This window comes from Ipomoea triloba, chromosome 1 (genome assembly GCF_003576645.1).
Source record: "Ipomoea triloba cultivar NCNSP0323 chromosome 1, ASM357664v1".
Lineage (NCBI taxonomy): Eukaryota > Viridiplantae > Streptophyta > Magnoliopsida > Solanales > Convolvulaceae > Ipomoea > Ipomoea triloba.
In genome coordinates, this window is record NC_044916.1 from 27,921,065 (window position 1) to 27,941,429 (window position 20,365).

Consider the following 20,365-nt stretch of genomic DNA (forward strand, 5'->3'; position numbering starts at 1 on the left):
AGAGATTAATTGACTTTTTGAGTAATGTTCAAAAATCTATTTGACCATTTTCTCACATGATGGATGGTTCTCGTGAGATCCTGCCATAGGTGCATTTTTTTAAAAATAAATATTTTTTTACAAAATGATAATCCCTAAGCCTCGCCCCAAAGTAGAGTGTAGTATTCTAACCTTGCAGGTTCAAAACACTAGTCTAATCAACTTATTATCAAACATGTTTTTGGCATTTTAAACAAGGTAAAACATTGAAAGTGATCAAATTTACTGATTTTTCACCAAAACATCACTTACTAAGCAAGTCCGAAAAATGGCACTTTTAGTTAAAGTTGATTTTAGAAAAATTGTTTCCCTATCATGTCTATCGGAAGTAGCAGTCACTAACCATTCCATTTCGATGGAGAAAAAGGCCAAAACTGAAAAGCACCTATAATTAGAACTGAATCTATTGTATCCTTGAGATATCAAAAGCATCAGTTTCTCTTATTGTTATTATTATACAAGCATAATGATGGTCATAAAACAATAGATAAATAGAATGACTACAATTTCTAGTTTAACCAGTCCTATTTTACATTTCTACGAGGAGCCGCCATGGTAAATGTAGTCTTAGTCCGTATCAACCTTGGATATACATGAATCTCTCCCCCATACCCCCTTATCAAGTCTGAAGTCGTAATAATACCACGGAAAGAGAAGGTCCAACCAAAAACATTTGCCAAATCCTGCATCTCCTGCTTATCATTTCTCTGCTGCAGCTTCTCTCTCTCTCTCTCTCTCTCTCTCTCTATATATATATATATATATATATATATATATATATATATATATATATATTTGTGTTCAAATGAGATCTCTCTCTCTCTCTCTATATATATATATATATATATATATATATATTTGTGTTCAAATGAGAACTATCACTTAAGTGAGAACCTCCGAACTATTACATGAATGCATACAATCTAATACTCCAGGTGCACAATGCACATAATTTACCCGGGAGTAGATTGTTTGCATTCATGTAGTAAATTGTGTGCATTCATGCATGTTCACATGTATCACCTAAGGCATGGTTCTCATTTGATCTTGAATATATATATACACACACATACACACATACACATCATAACTCCACTCTCCCCTCACATTGAATATATATAGTCCTCCAGCTCATCAACACAACTCTAAAAGCCATCTAGCTTATTGCCTCCGTAACAAAGGACAGAGGGAGCGTGGTGCTACTACATTTTATGGAGATCGTCTCATCTATCATCTATATCCTCTTTCTCTCTGCTCTTCTCTCGTATTGCATATCAAGGAAACAAGCAGCGAAAAGGAAAGAGAACTTAAGGCTGCCGCCGGGTTCAATGGGATGGCCTTATATAGGAGAGACTCTCCAACTCTATTCTCAGGACCCTAACATCTTCTTTTCTAATAAGCAAAAGAGGTCATGTTCTTCTCAACCCAACTTTTCTAATAATTATTTTGCATGATAAGAACCGAGAACTTACGCCATGAATGTTCATAACAGATATGGAGATATATTTAAAACACACATACTTGGATGCCCTTGTGTTATGCTGGCTAGCCCTGAAGCTGCTCGGTTCGTGCTGGTAACTCACTCCAGCTTGTTCAAACCCACATACCCAAAGAGCAAAGAGAAGCTGATTGGTCCTTCTGCACTGTTCTTTCAACAAGGGAATTATCATTCTCAAGTGAGGAAGCTTGTCCAGAGCTCATTGTCACCGGAGGTCCTTCGCAAACTAGTTCCTGATATTGAAGCCATTGCCATTACTTCCCTGGAATCATGGGCCAACAAGCAGATTATTAACACATTCCAGGAGATGAAGAAGGTCAACTTCCTTTTTTCTATTTTACAGTGACACACTACTGCCTTTCTATATGAAAAGACTTGTGCTGTTTTAAAGTGTTTATTGGCATATATAAAAATTATTTAAGTCTGACTCTGCTGTCTTATTCTTTAATATTACATCTACAGATTTGTTTTTAGTAGTAGGTTCAATACAGAGTAACTCAATAATCATCAATGATGGGTCCCTTCTAAAATAATATGTTTTCCTCATGCATGATATGCTACAGTTCTCATTTGAAGTGGGTATACTTGCCATTTTCGGTCATCTGGACAAAAAGTATAGGGATGCTCTGAAGGAGAATTACTGCATAGTAGATAAAGGCTACAATTCTTTCCCCACAAATTTACCAGGAACTGTGTATAACAAGGCCACAGTGGTAAGTAAACCTCCCAAACATCAATCTCTAGTAAAGCCCCTCTGCAACTTGCAACTGAGTTTCTCTTTTTATGGACAAATTCTAAAAGGCAAGGAAAAGGCTTAATCAGATTCTCAGTGAGATAATATGCGAAAGGAAAGAGAAGAAAGTCTTGGAGAGGGATCTTTTAGGGCATCTGCTGAACTTCAAAGACGAAAAAGGTCAGGCTCTAAGGGAGGACCAAATAGCAGATAACATCATTGGAGTGCTTTTTGCTGCTCAGGATACAACAGCTAGTGCTTTAACTTGGGTTCTCAAGTATCTCCATGATGACCAGAAACTATTAGAAACTGTAAAGGTAAAATTATTAAATTTCTGATTCAGATTCCATGAATTATTTCTTGATGTTTTGGATTTTTAATCCACCCTTAGTCAATACTGTTAATTACAATACTCTAACAAAATACTTTTTAATTGCAGGCAGAACAAACAGTAATATACAGATCAAACAGTGAAGAGAAGAAATCTTTAAATTGGGCTCAAACAAGAAATATGCCACTAACATATAGGGTATTTACATTCCCTGTTATCAATTTTATAAGATGTAGAGCAGTACAGGAAAGTCCTCCCGTCAACCTAACAATTTGCTGTTGCAGGCCATATTAGAGAGTTTGAGGATGTCAAGCATTATATCTTTCACCTTCAGAGAAGCTGTAGTTGACGTGTTTTATGATGGTAAAAATTGATATAGTGTTATATACAACAACATAGACGTCAAATCAGCTCATACTATTAAAGTTTTAATGCTTTGAGAAGACATTCTTGTAGACATTGAGATCACTAATTCTTGAATCACATATTACAGGATATTTTATTCCAAAAGGATGGAAGGTGATGCCATTATTTAGAAACATTCATCATAATCCTGAGTTTTTCACAGACCCTCAGAATTTTGATCCATCTAGGTTCGAGGTATGTAAAGACAAAGATGCAAGCAATTTCTGCGTTCAAATCTCTACTTTTCCAGAGTGGTGAAGTGAAAGGAGAAAAGAGAGTTTAATGGTTTGTTGTTTCTCTAAAACATTTTGTGGTGGTGGATGGATGCAGGTTGCACCAAAACCCAATACCTATATGCCATTTGGCAATGGTGCACATTCTTGCCCTGGAAATGAGCTTGCCAAACTAGAGATGCTGATTTTAGTTCATCATCTAGTTACCAATTACGGGTAAAATGCCATACAAGCAGGACTATGTTCATTTCATTTGATTAGCTCAAGTTCCCTTTCTATCAGCAACACCTTAACTTTCTATACAAGTTACTAAGGACTAAGGAGGCAGTATTTATGAAAGACATCAAAGAATGGAACTTCCTTATACAATACATATAGTAAGAAATCGAAGTAAAATTTAGCTAGCAGGAGAAAAATAATATTCTGTAGTTTCTTAATGGAGGACTATACCACGTTCCTATGACGGGAATTTAGTAATTAATCATTAAATGCCCTTCATCCTTCTTTGCATTCTAAACCCAGAAGTCATTTAAAATATTACTGTTAGAGGTTGTCATGAACCTGTCCAAATTCACATTTTAGCCATCATCAAGTAACTACAAATTAGCAACCAACATTTACATAATTTAGCCTAATATATATATATATATAGACACACACGTACACATTTACATACATGCTAACATGCATATAAATATGTATACACACACACATATAACATTCAACTTCTATATTCATCATGACCAAACTATGTTGGTAAGATTCAGTATATTACAACACATGAGTGCATGTATATTATGTATATATGTTTTGTAGATTGCAAATATATGCATTTATGTTTGTCTATAATAAGCCATGTATTTGTTCTTTGCGGTTTTTGTTTTGCAGGTGGGAAGCAATTAGTTCCCAAGGTATGATACAGTATAGCCCATTCCCAGTACCTTATCAGGGACTCCCAGCCAGGTTTTGGAAAGAGATCAACAGTCTACAACAGTCTATTTAGCAGGACGCGCCCTCTGATGGAAATAAAATAAAAATAAATAAATAAATAAATCTGAAGATACCTACAAATTTAGTTAAAGTTAACCTCAACCCTGTAGCTTTTCCCTGGGGTCTACTTTGGTGATATTTTATTTATGGACATCTCATTAGACAAATTGTACCATTTAACAATATGTATTCAGTAGCTATACTTACTCTTAATCCCAAGTAAATTTTAATTATAATAATAGCAAGGGAAAATTGTACTTTTCGTCTCTAAGTTATAGGATAATTGTAGAATTCGTCCTTGAGTGTTGGTCATGCTCACTTTTTGTCCGTTATCATTGGCGTTACACTTTTCGTCCTTTCCTGCACACTTTTCGTCCCTAAATTATACTAAAATTGCAAATTTCGTCCCTATTGTTTTATTAGTAAAGGGACAAAAAATGCAACGTTAATGATAACTTAGTGAGGAATTCTATAATTACCCTATAACTTAGGGACGAAAAGTGCAATTTTCCCTAATAACAACAACAACAACAATAATAATAAAGGAGTACCAGAGGAAAATGTTTCCCAACTCTATTCAAATAGCATAGTTTCCCAACTGATTTCAGCTTCATTAATTTTGAACAAGGGACATAGACACCGACCAAATGACCCAATAATAGAATATTATTCAACTGGATGAATTCAGAAAGCAAGACTTGTGCGATGCTTATCAACCAAAATCAACAAGACCTAATGCAATATCTCAATGTTCATTTTTGGAAGCACATTGCTTTAGGACTTCACGTGAAGGTAAGCACTAATGGTTTTCAAGCATCCACGTGTCTGTTGTCTACTAGGCTACCAGAAAGGGATGCCCTCATCAAAAGGAAAACCCAAAATAGTTAATGAATTGACAAAGGGTCCCCCATGTCATAGTTCACTAAATAAATAATACCTTGTAAGCAAGGCACAAACAGGGAAGATATGGACATTTGGGGCAATATTTCAAGTGAATCCTCTCCCACCAACTTCTAGTCTAGATTATTCCAATAGACTGATACCTGAATATAGATCCATCCTTTTCCTGTTCTCTCTGTTATATGTATCTTTCCTCTATATATATAAGGTGAAAGAAATAAGAACCATCATGGTGATGGAATGACAGAACAAATAATATAATAATAATAATAATAATAATATTATTATTATTATTATTATTATTATTATTAAAAAACTTTTTTTAGACAAGGATCTTATAGTTTAGTAGTACTGCAGTAGTATAGTTTTAAGACTATATATAAATGATCTCAGGACATTTCTCTCTCATCAACCAAAAAGAACTATAACAGTTAATAATAATAATGAGAGAGTATTAATTCTGCATTTGTTCCACACAGATCATTATCAAATGGTAACAGGCTTAGGTATTGAAAAGACGGAATACTGCAGTTAGTTTGGCAACACAATAAATTTTCTCATATGAAGGCATGGATGTATACTGCCCTCTACAGAATTTGGATTTGATTTGTTCCCTTTATTTAAATTTAAAAAAAAAAAAAAAAAAAAAAAAAAAAAAAAAAAACCTAAATTCAAAATAACAAAATAAGGCCAATGCTAAGAAAGAAATCATTTTCTTAGTATAAGACTATAAGTTATAAAAATGAAGCATTTATCCATCCCTATTAAATATTCTCAAATCCTGCTACAGATATGAGCTCATTGGTATACAGCAATTTAGAACTCTGATTCAAAGAAAATCATCCATACCAAGATCACTATCAAAATATCTCTACATTAAAACAAATGCTTGCTGGCCTTCCACATGCTACCATATCAGTGTTGAACAAATCTATTGTTAATATCCAATATTTCACTGTGTACTCAACTTCAGAATGCACAAATCACTGACTCACCATCATCTGATACTTGCCTACCAGTCCTTTCCATTCAAAAATAACTATACTGTAGCCAAGGTAAAGGATCATGCTTAGAGGAAGCTAATACATATAGAAGCACAATAAAGTGAGAAATCCATTAATATTCCTTAGTTAATAAAAAGAGATTTAAATTACTTAGCAAATCAAAGCTTATTGTACTGATTAACCAATCCCATGTGCAGATCAATAAATTTTATCATTGAGTTTTATTGTTTAGGAATTTCGTTAAATGCATGTGCTTAAGAAATGACTGAAAAGGGCATCACGTAGTGTAATAGAGACATCAAAACAAAATCATGGTCTTCCAGCACCCACTGAAAGTAACTGGACTGTCAAGTAAATGTGGTAAGGCTCACTCTATGGAGCATGTGAAAATGACAACACATTTACCAAACTAAAGTGGCATGAACTGTTCAAAAATTCCAAGAGAAGATGCAAATGTTAACCAGTAAAACCTATCTTCTGGAAGGACACTTTTACTTAAATAGATACTCCAAGCCCTTTTTTGCTGAATCAGTGAAAGTATCTCTATCCTCTTATAAGAGCACACGTAGCTAGAATAATTCAAGTTTCCCTGTCAAACCTTTTCAAGGGCCTTATGTCCTACGTGGTGAGTAAGACTTCGAACATTCAAGAAGGACTCAAGAATATCACAAAAACAATCCATGTTTGGAAAAATGGTTCAGCCAAGGACTCTTTTACTACATAACTATATGATAGTTACTGCTCTTGCATTGTTAATTCACTCATTGTCTTGATAGAATATACTAGCATCTCAGCCAGATGGATTTAAAGTGCTAATAGTTTTCAATCACTATAGGAAAGTGGTCCTTCCCCCATTTAAATAGCTGAGGCTATGAACTAGTCATGTGTATTTTATCATTCAGATAGGCATCACTAGGATCTTGACACAAATGTTGCACTTCTAGAGTATCTGAAAATTTTAAATTTGCTTAGAATTGACATCCCACTCCCCAAAAAATATATATATATATATATATATATATATATATATAAATAAATAAAAACAGATTCAAAAGATGGTTGAAGCAAAACAAGGTTATCAGCCTATCCTCTTTGATAAATATATATTTTATATCATGTTTATACAAATGCATCTTCAATAGAACAGCTAATTCCCTTGTTAGTAAACTGCTCACTCCAACATATTGATGAATTAGAGACTGGGAAAATTTTCATTTCTAATTTGTAAAGAAATTGGACGAATAGACAAAACCAACAGGTAAATACGGCCCAATCTTCAGTTTTGGCCCAAATTCGTAGTGAAACAGTCATGAATAAGTCATACATCAGCCTGAATATCTAAGAAACACAGTTGTTATGGACTTCAGAAGGACTACCGCTCAAAATCCAGAAAGTTTTGGATCAAAACGACAAACACCAAATACAATCATAGTATACGAGCCAAATATGCGATTAAACATTGAAACGGAAGTATATACGCAAAAAAACACAGACGTATACAGGCGCAAATGCATACAGAAAAACTAAGCCATAAAGAAAGAACCATATGCTGGACATCATTACAGACCTGACGGCGATAAACCGCTTCCAAATTGAGCATTTTGCGACTCCTTGGTCCTGCCAATGAGATATTGAGATTATTCGGAATTTTGAAGATTTGTTCCGGTTTATTGGTGTAGAATCGGCCCAAATTTTAAGAACAGTATTATTCGGGTTGATTTTATGGTTTCTATGTTACTTTTAAGGAGTTTTTACACTAGAGCAACATTTTTCTCTCACACTGCTTGATTGCTCATTCTCCATTTGGGTCATCCACAACTCTTCTCTCTCAATCTAATTCGAATTTTTAATCAATTCTTGTTCTGATTTTATCCTTACTTAAACTAGGGGAATGATCGCCAAGATGTTGTGGCCTAGTGGGGTGGCATTTACATATGGAAGGGGATGCGTTCGAGCCTGACGGTAAGAATGTTCCATATGGGTTCGAGCCTGACAGTAAGAATGGTTTAGCTTGTGGCCTAGTGGAGTGGCACTTACATATGGAAGGGGATGGGTTCGAACCGACAGTAATATTTTGTGAGGGTGAATGATCCCCACCCTACAATGTAGTATGTAGTATATGTTCATAACTACTTTCTTAATCTACTGAAGCACAAAGAGTCAACAGTTGTCTTCATCCATGTAGGAGTGTAAACCAGGACACCAGGTGCCACTAGACCACAAGGTCTTTGGCACGAGACTCCTTTTTTATATCCTTAGTACCAACGACTTTTTGCGAGTAAGTAACGGATGCATAATGGTGTACTAAGTGCTGCAAATGATGATAAAAGAGTAACTCCTCTTCAATGTGCTGACCACTCTTCTTCAATATGTCGTATTTGTGTAACGGGTGACCGTTTGTTGCCTTCGGGTCAGTGTTGATAATCGGGTCGAATGATGCTTGCCTGATTACTCTGTCAGAGTCAATAGATACTGCATTGTAACAGAGTCTATAGTACTAAAAAAATCTTATACCTTATAATATTTATGTACACTTAACATGTCCTATGTAAAGTTTAATTATAGAGTATTCGAGTTTTGTATATATGGACACTTTAACAAGTCACATATCATGATGACAGGTTGATGGAGTTCTAAAATAAAACAAGGCAGCAAAAAACTTATTTAATTTTATTTTTATAAAATCACATCATATAATTATATATGATCACTATTCAAACAAACTTTTAATTTATTATTCATAATAATAAATTTGTATCTTAAAGGTAGATTAGAGTTAGTTATCAAAATGGATTAAATCCAAACGAATCAATCCATCCCATCATATAATAAGAATGAGTTAGATTATAGATATAATAGTTTGTCAAGGCGAGATTAAATGGGTTTACATATTCATAGTTTCGGGCAACATGTTTTATTCATTATTAAATTTGTTTAATATTTTAGAATTTATTTAATTTTTATTTAAAAATGTTAACTAAACAGAGACATGGTTGAAATATAGTTGATAAACGAAGGAGTCTTGTATTTGCAATTCATTTACAACATAATTCTTTGACATCTAAAATTACTGTGTTTGGTATGAGAGAATTACAATTTCACAAAATTGCGATTCAATGGGTGTGGGAAATGAAAAAAATACAATGACGCTACTACTTATTATTATTATTATTACATAAAGACATTTTAATCTTTATATCATTCTTTCATTTTCATTTTCAATAATTTTATTTCTCCCTACGAAATAATGTAATTTAAATTCTTACTCTATTATTTTTCAATTGAATTACAAATTTTTTTCGTAATTGATTTCTCCCAACCAAGGTGTTATATGTTAGGGGAATAAAACTTTAAAATCCAAGCTGGCGGGAATGATAATATAGTTTGCGGCGTCACGTTGGGGGTGTATAATTTCCTATTGAGGTCGCTGCGTCAGCCACGTGTATTTTTATTGAGCAGGTTAATGCCTAATTTCCCAAAACTATTGGCGTTGAGCACCCAACCCCGCGCCATTCACATTTCACACACAGCATCTCCACCTCCACTTTTTTCCACCCTTCTTCTTCTCTCTCTCACTCTTTCAACCCGTCACCGCCATTCCGAACTAGTTTCGCGGAGAATCAGGGCAAATCGTATTATACCGCGATCGATTTTTCTTTCGGGGGGATCGATGCGTATATGCGGATTGATGAGTTGATTGCTGTGTTAACGGATAATTGAGTTCCGAATCCTGTGATGGGATCGATTTTGGCTTACAATGACGCTCCAATTTTGTTACATCTCATCATTGCGATTCTTTTCGCGTTCGTTTGCTTTGCCGCCAGGTTCCTCCTCGACAGATTCATCTTCCGTGTAAGCTTCTTTCTCTGCGTATGTCGTTTAAATACTTAAATCAATTTACGCTGTGTTTGGAAGGAAGGAAAATTCTCTGTATTATATTTGTTGCCTAACTAGCAGTGCTTAAGGAAGAAAAAAATATATAATTAACTGTTGCTCTCTTGATGAGTGGTAGTTTCATTCATTTATTAATTTATTGCTTAGCACTTCTAAGTTGTATCCTTTGTTCTTAATGTTCATCATCATTGTGCATATATGTTGCAAGATCACCATCCCTGTACAAATAAAAACTATACTCATTATTTGTATAATCATACTCAACATAGCAAATTTCATCCTTAACCTTCCGGATGCTTGTATATTGGAGTTATATTTACCCGAACGAAGGCATTGTTCATTTAAATAACCTAGTTGTAACTTTTAAGACATCATACTCATGTACTCTGAGAGCTGAGGTTGCAAACAAATGAAAATCTAATCAACCAGTTCACATTGCAATGAAAACCTGTTATTAAGTATGGAGTGCTTGATAGGATTTTCTTAACTGTTCAATGAATCATTAATTGTCATTTATCAATGAATCAACAAGTACAATTCTAGCCATCCTGTTGAAGTTTCTATATATTGTGCACATATGTATGGTCTGTTTGGCAGAAGTGAAGATCTAATGTACAACTAAAAATATTCAAAGTATGTTGATATCTGCTTTAAATCACAATTCACTTTATCTCAATCAGTTTCACTTTTCAGATGTATATGTATTCTCTGCTCTTACAGTTGTTGACATCTTTACCAGAGACTTGCTACTTGGCTCCTGAGAAATGGAGCTACCAATCTAAGGATGAATGAGGCTACACGAGCAAAAGTTGTGAAATTATCTGAATCCATGTGGAAATTTACATACTATGCTACTGTTGAGTTTTGTGTCCTAAGAGCCATATATGATGAGCCATGGTTCCTAGATACTAGGCAGTATTTCAGAGGCTGGCCAAATCATGAGCTACCGTGAGTATTACCTTTTGCATTCACTTGTATTTTGATTTCACTCGGCAAATCTAACGTATCTTTCTTCTGGATGAGTAGATGATAAATATCTAATGTAATATAATCTCTTATTGCCCAATTAGGACTGGAGTTGCCCTGTGGAGAGAGATTTTTCAATGCATGCATAATTTTCTTGATAGAATGTTTTAACATTTTTATGTCCTATATATGCCTGCAAGAGACCCTTTTGTCGACATGCTCACATATTGATGACTTTGTTGGTTTCTGAGTTGCTGCTTTTTACATCTCAGGCTTGCCATAGCACTTGTATACATGTGTCAATGTGGATTCTATATCTATAGCATTGCTGCCCTTCTCGTCTGGGAAACTCGACGAAAAGATTTTGCTGTTATGATGTCTCATCACATAATCACTGTCATACTGATTTCATACTCATACATTACAAGGTAATTTTCTACTATCCCAACAAGTCTTTTAGCCTCTTTTGTGTTTAGTAGGAATTGCTTATGGTAAAACAGTGTGTGGTCTGTGTTGGTATTTAAGGTTCGAATAAAGCCTACCATCGTTGGCAACGGACCCAATGTAATGTGCTGATCGTCACAGGCAGGAAAAAAAAAAAAAAAAAAAAAAAAAGACAGAAAATAACACAGAACTGGTCTGGGTTTTCTTGAGGCCCCAGAACTCCCTAATTCCCTTTGCCAGGATAAAATTCTGCTTGCCTTTCATTAGAATTGGTACCCCTTTTATAGGGTAAAATACAACTCAGAATAGGAAATAAACTAAATAAGCTAACTAGCTAAGTAATATGCTAAAATATTCCAACTTACTAAATAATGAAAGTATCTATAAAATAAGGTAATAAGTTTTCCAAAAACTGAATCCCTTCTAATTGATAATCTTTCCAAATACCCACAGCTTTCCAAATCTTTCCTAGTGGCTTCCTTTCTACCCCAACCTCCCTATTGTTGCCTCATCCTGCTTCTTCTTGGTTCTACGAAAATAATGCTGCCCCCAAAATGCATCAATTTTTCTGTTACTAGGGGGATTATTTCATTGAACAATTATTCCAGGCATCTGTTTCAGGTGTTATTTATCACATTTTGCTTGAGTTCATGTTTTCTGCTGATTTATGTTAGTGCTGCCTGCTTTATGTTAAATGAAGAATGATGAACATCTCCCTAGCTCTTTCTATGGTTTTGTTTAAGTTGACTCCTTACTCGATTCACTTCTATAATGTACTGTTTGTCTAAATGGTTGTGAAATCTTTTATGGCTTATCACAAATCTCTTCTGAAGTAACGTATAGAAGAACTCAGATTGATTAACCATCTCTGAGCAAACTATTACCAAGAAGCGAAAGCATCACCTGCTTAAAAAACAGCAAACTGAGACCTCCTATTGCTTGACTAGTACATCAAATGTCAAGAGACTTTGATAGAACGAAGGGAACGTGATCTCTAGGTCATGCTGCCTATGGGCTATGGCTAATATGGTTACCACGTGACCTCCTATAAGGCCAAGTGGTAACCGAATCATTTACTTTATTGACTCTGATTGAACTAGAACCAGATTTTCTATTAACCACTGCATATGGCTGATATGTTGGACTTAAGTGAAACCCAGAGGTCCTGTACATGGCCAATATATTCTTAAAGGCAAAGTGCACTATCAATCAATTCAATTAGTTAAATCTTTCTAGTCATGAAGAAAAATATCTAAGAGTTGATGCATGGTAGGATGACAATGAAGCTTCCATTTTCACAGGTTCTTTCGAATTGGATCGGTTATTCTTGCACTACATGATGCTAGTGATGTCTTTATGGAAGCTGCTAAAGTGTTCAAATACTCTGAGAAAGAATTTGGTGCCAGCTTATTCTTTGGACTATTTGCAATTTCATGGCTTGTTCTCCGGCTAATTATTTTTCCATTTTGGGTCATAAGATCTTCAAGGTAACTTGTGATATAATTAGTAGTTCTTAACATTCCCCGCCTACCCATCAAGTTTGCACTTCACCTTATGGTTTCCATTTACAGTTATTATCTGATCGAGGTGTTGAGGCTCCCAGAGCCAAGTCATATGTTATTATACTACGTCTTCAATACTATGTTGTTGAGCCTCCTTGTGTTCCACATCTATTGGTGGATTCTCATATGCTCAATGATCAGAAGACAATTGAAAAATAGAGGACAAGTTGGGGAAGATATACGATCTGGTAAGCTTAAATTCGTAAAAGACCAAACAAAATTATTCATTATCAGCTCTTTTGTGAAAATCCATCAATCTCTCCTTTGTCATCTTGGTACCTTAAACCTTCTCTAGCGGTTGCAACAGTTTGAAGAACCACAATATTGATTCTCCTTTTATGTCCTTTTTACTATTGCTGCTGTCTGAACTATAACCGATATATTTTCTAACTAATATATGCAGATTCAGAGGATGAAGACTAGTTGGAAAGATATTCTGACTCCTTACCCTGCATTGTAGCAGCCTTGGAAGATTGGTTTTAGATTGTGTTGTTGTAAGTTTGGCTCTCCATCTGATCTTTTCTAGTTTTCTTTTCAGTTAGACATAGATGACATTTTAATGCTAAACGTTGACAAGTTGTTCCGTGTGTCCTTAGTGTCTGTAACAGGTATAGAAACGGCTAAAAGAATACAGTTGTAGAGTAGATAGAATGGAGCATAATATTTTTTTTTTTTAAACAAAGAATGGAGCATAATATAATTAATTAATAAATAAATAAAACAAAACATTTGCTCGTGATTGGAGTGCTTACTAATTTGTGGCTCTTGTAAAGCTGCTAGCGTCAGCCATGACCTATGCAACAAGATTGGTGGAGCCGTACATCTAAGGGTACAAATTCAAGCTCGTGCTTTTTTAAATCTTATATCAAATTTATTTCAGTTCAAATGATGCATCTAGCCGTCACCGTCAATTGATATAGGATATTATCCTTTAATTTGATGTTAATTGAAATATAGGGAAATTTTTATTAAATATATTTGTTTTTCATTATTTTTCAACTTATTTAATATGGCTAAAATATTCTTAATTTTTACTTTGTATAAATTTAAAAAAAAAAAAAAAATGGTCAAATAGGTCTTCAAACTTTACTTAAAAAGTCAATTAGGGACTTAAACTTTTAAAGGTGCAACCCTTTAACATGTTATTTTTGTGCATGAAGCATGGTTGTAGTAGGCGCTAGGCGCTAGTCGGGCGGTAGACTAGCGCCTAAGTGGCGCCTAGGCGGTTCTAGGCAGCGAACTATAAAAACAAAAAATTAATTCATTTGTGTGGGTGTATGTCATATATTATATTATATTATATATATATATATATATATATATATATATATATATATATATATATATATATCTTACTTCTCTTACTTATATAAATAAATAAATTTAAATATATATAAATATAATAATAAAATTAACAAGACCGACTCGCTCGAGTTAACTCGGCTAACTCTGTTGAGTTGGACGAGTTAACTCGGCCAAATTCGGCCTAGTCGGCCGCCAACTCGGCCCAGTCAGCCGAGTTAGGCGCTAGGCGGCCGGCCACCTAGGCGGACGCCTAGGGAACAATTCGCCTCGGTCTAGGAGCGCCTAGCACCTAGGTGGCGATTTTTGCAACAGTGGCATGAAGTCCAAAAATAGGTTAGTGAACAACAGTTGATCGCATACTAATATTTTATCAAAATTATTAATTATCTTGATTATAAATGGTTAATCTATATGTGTGTATTTTATGATTGACTTCGAATTTCACATAATTTAAACTTATTTGTATATTGTGACCGATTTCAAAAGTAAGTTTTATTAAAAAGTACACATATGTTGTATTATTTCTTATGTCTTTAGATTTGGGTTGACTCTAATTCATGATATATAATTTGTTATCATTGGCTTGTTTGAATCTATACCATTACATATAAATGATTTGAGAAAGAACGAAATTGAGACAAATGATACCTTTTTTTAATAAATAAAGAAATTAATTAAAAGTAACCAATCAATATTAAAAAGAAAAAGGAAGGACAAAAATGAGGAAGGGATGCAAAGGATAATGAGACAATGATAAGTGATAACTGAGTTTGACAGAAGAAAGTGAGCTGTTAGTTTGACGTAGTAATTGGACAATAGTATGACCAAGTCAACTCTACAATTATACTTCGTTGGGTCGAATGTCTTCGAGATGTTTGTCGTACACGAGGGTTATTGTTGCATAGCTCCAACAGATAAGACTAGAGGCTACTTCTTTTCCATCATTGGACATTTCGACAGGAAAATGGCTGCGGTGTGAAAACATAAATAAAACTTCATGATCTAACCAGCACGATTTTAAAATGTCCATTCCAATATCGATGGAAAAATTGGTATTCTTTTCCATCGATTAAAAGGAAAATAATGAGAAATTAATTAATTAATTTTCTATTAAAATAACATATAATTAAAATTTAAAATCTTATAAATACAAATGTAATCAAAATTAATATGTAATAAAAAGTGAATAATTATAGTTAATTTATTACTTATGAAATGAATTGTCACAATAAGTAGATAGATGTCTATGTCTATCTTATAGTAATGTAGTGATTGAAAAATTGATACTTGAATTTTTACTCAAAATTGAATGGGTTAAAGTGTTAGGCAATAAATGTGAGATTCTTGATCAAAATGTGAGCTTTAAACTATATTTGTTGGGGTATTTTTCTCCTGCAAAATTAAAACTTTTGTGGAGTCCACGTGACGGGAGAAGGAAATAAAACAATATGAAAAATTCGTGTGTGAGAAGTGTTGCACCCAGCCGGGCGCATAAGTTAGTCTTTTTGTTTTGTTTTTTGTCAGATAACAACTTTTTGTTTCTCTTTTCTTTTTTCTTATTCTCTCTTCTACTTGGCTTCTTAAACATTGTGCAAAAAATCAACTAGTGTGGATGTTCTAAGACTAATTTTACTCTATTTTTAATACTCTAGTAAATTGACATTAGTTTTAGCGATCAATTTTATTTGTTTTATTTAAAAAAAAAAAACTTGTCAATTAATCATTGATGGAGGAAGGACTAAGACTTGGGACCTAATACTCGAAAGGAGGAAGGGGACGACCAACGATGAAGATTGGGGATTCATTAGGAAGGGGGTGAGCTTGAATGGTATGATAGGGTCGAGAGGCGGCCTGTTGAGGGCTGACTGGCGATGGGTCGGAGTCCTTTGTGGAACTGTAGTCGGACGGTCGCGGACTGTTTATTGAGGTTTGGGAAGTTTCCTAAAGACGATGGTGGTTGGGCGTGGATTTCATGCGTGGAATATGGAAAGAAGATCCTAAAATGTAATATGAAAATAAATCCTAAAACATTTATGGTAGCTAGCTAGGGTTACCAAAGGGGAGATATTCTCAATAACTTTATAAATATAGGTGTAAAGTCTTGAGAAAGGCTAAACAATTCATAATAGTAAAGAGCCTAAACGCTACTCAACTTTTGTACCAAACACTTAGCAATTCTAAGGTAGTGTTGACGTGCTGATCTCCGTAGTTTATAAAACCAACAATCATAATTAAAAAATTAAGGGAAAAATTGATTTGCGTCACATGCAATAAAAAAGCAAGCCCACGGACTAGCCACCGGCCCCGCAGCAGCAACAACAAGAAAAATGGAATTCCCACGTGCGGCGAAACTAAGGTTTCAGTTTGTGAAGCGAAAAAAAATCCGTGTAAAATAAGCGTACATGACCATGAGCTGGCAGTTTCCCCAACGCAGCATTTCCCGTCCACGTATAAATAAGAGACCCTGTTTGACCTCTCGTTGCCATTTCAAAACTCATATCTCTCTCCCAAGTCCCAACATCACTTCAAAATTTCTATTTCAGGCGAATCTTTCTATTTCCACATGCAGTGGTCAACCCAGATTCTCCCACCGGAACCATTTTCCACCGCCGCCAACCGCCCATCACCGCCTCCGCCGCTCACCGGCGCCCACCAAGAGTTCTCCATCATGGTCTCTGCTCTGCAGAATGTCATGAACGGCGGAGATGCCGCATCCGATGTGAATTTTGATTCCCGCATATCGACTGCTTGCGCAGGATTTGCAGAGCTGCCGGCGCTAGAGCAGAGGTGTCAGTTGTGCAAATACGAGGGGTGTTTGGGGTGCAACTTCTTTGCGGCGCCGGACAATATCGCCCGTCAAATGGAGGAGAAGAAGAAGAAGAAGGAGAAGAACTCGGCCGTAACGACAAAGAGGAAGAAGAAGAATTACAGGGGAGTGAGGCAGAGGCCGTGGGGGAAATGGGCGGCGGAGATTCGGGACCCGAGAAAGGCGGCGCGAGTTTGGCTCGGAACTTTCAAGACGGCGGAGGAGGCGGCCAGGGCTTACGATAGAGCCGCCATTGAGTTCAGAGGTCCGAGAGCCAAGCTCAATTTCTCATTTGCTGATTACACCAATAATACTTCTACTACTACTATGGCAGTGACGACTTCAAGTACACGTCAGCAACACGTTACAAATCCTTCTTCATCATCCACTATCTCCCAACAGCCGCGGCAAGAAGTAGCAGTAGTACAAGAAAACAGTGAAAATGGGACAAATTGGTCGGCTCCCGCGAAAATGGAAGTAGGTAACGGAGACGAGGAGTTTCAAGAATGGATGAAGATGTTGATGGATTTTAATGACGTCTCTTCGGATTACATTCTTCAACTACCGTAAACTTTGAGACGCTACTTAGTTACTTCTGGTTGAGGAAGTTAATGGTGATTTTATCGGGACAATCCAACTGAGTTGACCTAAAAATTAACTTGGTGATCATGAATTTTTAAGTTTGCTTTTTTTTTTTATTAATGTTCATTGATTTTCTTGATTTGAACTGATAAACTATAAGTAATGTACCCAAAGTTAGTTTGTTTCTTTGTTTTTCTTTACTCCGAACACATTTTTAGATTGTGGCTGCGGAATCTTTTGAAAATCAAAGTTAAACTATTTTACTAAAATGAGGATATTATATATTTTTTTTAATTAATTGGTTGCTGGAATTTATATTTGTTTATTTGTGTGATGAGTGAGGTTTGGGACTGGGGAAGTGGGGGGTCTTTGCCTTGGCATGTTGGGGTTTGGATCCTTGTCTTCGGTTGATAGTTGCCTCATCGAATAACTCATTATGTGGAATTTTATTTCTTACTATAAAACTTGAACTAAATAGCGGAATAGATATATTTAATGGAATAACATGTCATTTTTAATGTATTTCACAAATCAAACGTAGGTAAGTGTAAAAACAATAGGAGTTTATTATAGTACAAGTTTAGAGATGACATAAACTCTAACATCATCAAGCAATAAATGATGTATAGTAGCAAAAGTTACTCAACACAACATACAAAATCTTGAGAGTGACGACATCTCTGACGTCAATAGTAGTAAGAAATGAGTACCAACACAAGTTTGAGGATATTACAACCTTGAGAACATTAAGAGTTTTCATGAAGTGGAAGTATAGACACAATAAAATTTGGGTTAGCGTAGTAAAACTTCAACCCAATAAGATTTTCAAAAGGTAGCAAGACTTCACTAGTAGTAATTTGGGTTTTTTGGAGCAATAGAAGTTCCCAAGCAATAAGTGTCATTAGTAGCAATAAGACATTACCAACAAGAAGTAATAGTTGCGAGCAAAACAGGTACTCCATATATATCTTGTAGTAAAACTTTCAAATATCAAGGCTTTTGAAAAGTAGCAATGTTTATTAGCATAGAACCTAATAAGCAATAGAAGGTTTAGCTTAAGAACAAACATTCTCTATTCTAATAGGATACGAGGTATCCTTACCGCTAAGAGTAGACGTTGACATAAGTATCAAGTTAAGATTATACTTACCAAAACAAGTAAAACTACATTGAGAGTTGTAAAAGTCATATTTTTAGGACAAGTTGCACACAACAGTTGAACAAAAGTCTAAATTTGTCAAATCTTGACAGAACATTTTATTGGCAAGTTGGTGATTCAATTCAAGTTTCTTTAATTTTCCTCCAATGAAAAAATCCGAAATCAATCTATAAACATGAAGAACGTTCAAAAGGAATGCACGAGATACATATACAAGAGAAAATTTCAAGCATTTCATATGCTAATATCCAGACACTAAAGAGACGTTAATAGCTTCAAAGAAGATGAAGAATTTCACAAGTCTTAATTAGTTGGAGGATATTCAATCTTGGGTGGAAGTTTGTGTAGATCTCTTGTTTGCTATAGAAAGAGGTTTAATAGCAAGCTTTAAGAAGTTTTGTGAAATCCTAAGCAAACTAAGTGTTCTATATGATCAACGTACTTGTTTGGTTTCACTTGAAATTTATTGGTAGATAGAATTACTAGTGAATACCTCCTAGAGTATAGGAGAAGAGTTGAGTAAATGAATTACACCATCATTGAATCATTATAAAATTTCTTAATCATATTTACTTTTAGAGCATCTGCATTGATGGTTATTTGATGGTTTTTGTTACACTACATATACACATGGAGGAGAGAGAGGCAAGGAGAGAGAAGAAAAAAGATGTCGTGCAAAAATAAGGTTTTTGGTACAGTAACCTTGCAGATGAAAAATAATAGATCTTGGCCTGACGTGTGTTAGGCGGCGCCTGACAAAACCTTTATTTATTTATTTATTATTATTATTATTAATTAGATTTATTTTGGTTTTTTTCCTCTCCTCCTATTTTTTATTTCCTAATCACACTTACAAAAACTCCTCAAAAACCGCTAAAGAACTACGATCCATTGATAAGGATGCTCTTACACATATTTACCTTAGTAGCATAACTTATATTGCATTGCATTATTGTGTACCACAAATTTTGGAAAATCAATTTTTTGTTGCGTAACCAAGTTTATAAAATTTTCTGTTAGGCGGCGTTTGGTTCAAGAGATCTGAGATTACCTTGGTAATCTGAGAAAGGTAATGTTAGATTACCATGTTTGGTTCAGGTAATCTGAGATGGAAGGTAATAAAAGATTACTGCCACGTAGGAAATCAGGGTATATTTGATGTAATGTGATTACCAAGTTTTGCTTAGGTAATGTAAGATTACTTTTCAATATTCCAAAATTACCCTCACTCCAAATTAAAATTGTTGGTCTGTGTATTGCCTAAACCTCAACTGTACGCATTCTATTATTATTATTATTATTATTATTATTATTATTATTATTATTGTTGTTATTGTTGTTATTATTATTATTATTAATTTATTATTAGAAGCATCTTGTTAAATTTTGAATTATTGAAAAAAAATAAATTAAAGAGGCTCGCAATTTACACCTTTCAATTACTATGAGGGCATTTAAGTAATTGAAGTAATATAACCTAAAATATAACCTTCAACCAAACAAGTTAATATTAC

At 34.8% G+C, this 20,365-nt stretch overlaps 3 protein-coding genes across 3 annotated transcripts; all 3 read left to right on the forward strand.

Moving 5' to 3' along the window:
- Positions 1–946: 946 nt before the first annotated feature.
- On the forward strand, positions 947–4,491 carry LOC116020755 (abscisic acid 8'-hydroxylase 4). The gene is made up of 9 exons (XM_031261277.1): positions 947–1,447; positions 1,532–1,853; positions 2,101–2,250; positions 2,339–2,587; positions 2,710–2,799; positions 2,886–2,964; positions 3,095–3,201; positions 3,337–3,455; positions 4,128–4,491. Exons 1-9 carry the CDS (start codon positions 1,251–1,253, stop codon positions 4,240–4,242), a joined length of 1,428 nt encoding a protein of 475 aa, XP_031117137.1. The 5' UTR covers positions 947–1,250; the 3' UTR covers positions 4,243–4,491.
- Positions 4,492–9,597: 5,106 nt separating this feature from the next.
- Positions 9,598–13,738, forward strand: LOC116033004 (LAG1 longevity assurance homolog 2). Its single transcript, XM_031275759.1, has 6 exons — positions 9,598–9,985; positions 10,767–10,975; positions 11,266–11,421; positions 12,739–12,924; positions 13,009–13,187; positions 13,403–13,738. The coding sequence occupies exons 1-6, from the start codon at positions 9,869–9,871 to the stop codon at positions 13,420–13,422; spliced, it is 867 nt and encodes a 288-aa protein (XP_031131619.1). The 5' UTR covers positions 9,598–9,868; the 3' UTR covers positions 13,423–13,738.
- A 3,059-nt stretch (positions 13,739–16,797) lies between these two features.
- Positions 16,798–17,986, forward strand: LOC115996886 (ethylene-responsive transcription factor ERF109-like). The gene has a single exon (XM_031236328.1). It carries the CDS (start codon positions 16,868–16,870, stop codon positions 17,678–17,680), a length of 813 nt encoding a protein of 270 aa, XP_031092188.1. The 5' UTR covers positions 16,798–16,867; the 3' UTR covers positions 17,681–17,986.
- The last annotated feature ends 2,379 nt before the right edge of the window (positions 17,987–20,365 follow it).

Coding starts and splice junctions, on each gene's coding strand:
- LOC115996886 (XM_031236328.1), top strand. CDS start 16,868: ATGCAGTGGTCAACCCAGATTCTCCCACCGGAACCATTTTCCACCGCC.
- LOC116020755 (XM_031261277.1), top strand. CDS start 1,251: ATGGAGATCGTCTCATCTATCATCTATATCCTCTTTCTCTCTGCTCTT. Junction 1,854..2,100: donor CATTCCAGGAGATGAAGAAG/GTCAACTTCCTT, acceptor GATATGCTACAG/TTCTCATTTGAAGTGGGTAT. Junction 3,202..3,336: donor TTGATCCATCTAGGTTCGAG/GTATGTAAAGAC, acceptor GGATGGATGCAG/GTTGCACCAAAACCCAATAC.
- LOC116033004 (XM_031275759.1), top strand. CDS start 9,869: ATGGGATCGATTTTGGCTTACAATGACGCTCCAATTTTGTTACATCTC. Junction 10,976..11,265: donor TGGCCAAATCATGAGCTACC/GTGAGTATTACC, acceptor TTTACATCTCAG/GCTTGCCATAGCACTTGTAT. Junction 13,188..13,402: donor TGGGGAAGATATACGATCTG/GTAAGCTTAAAT, acceptor TAATATATGCAG/ATTCAGAGGATGAAGACTAG.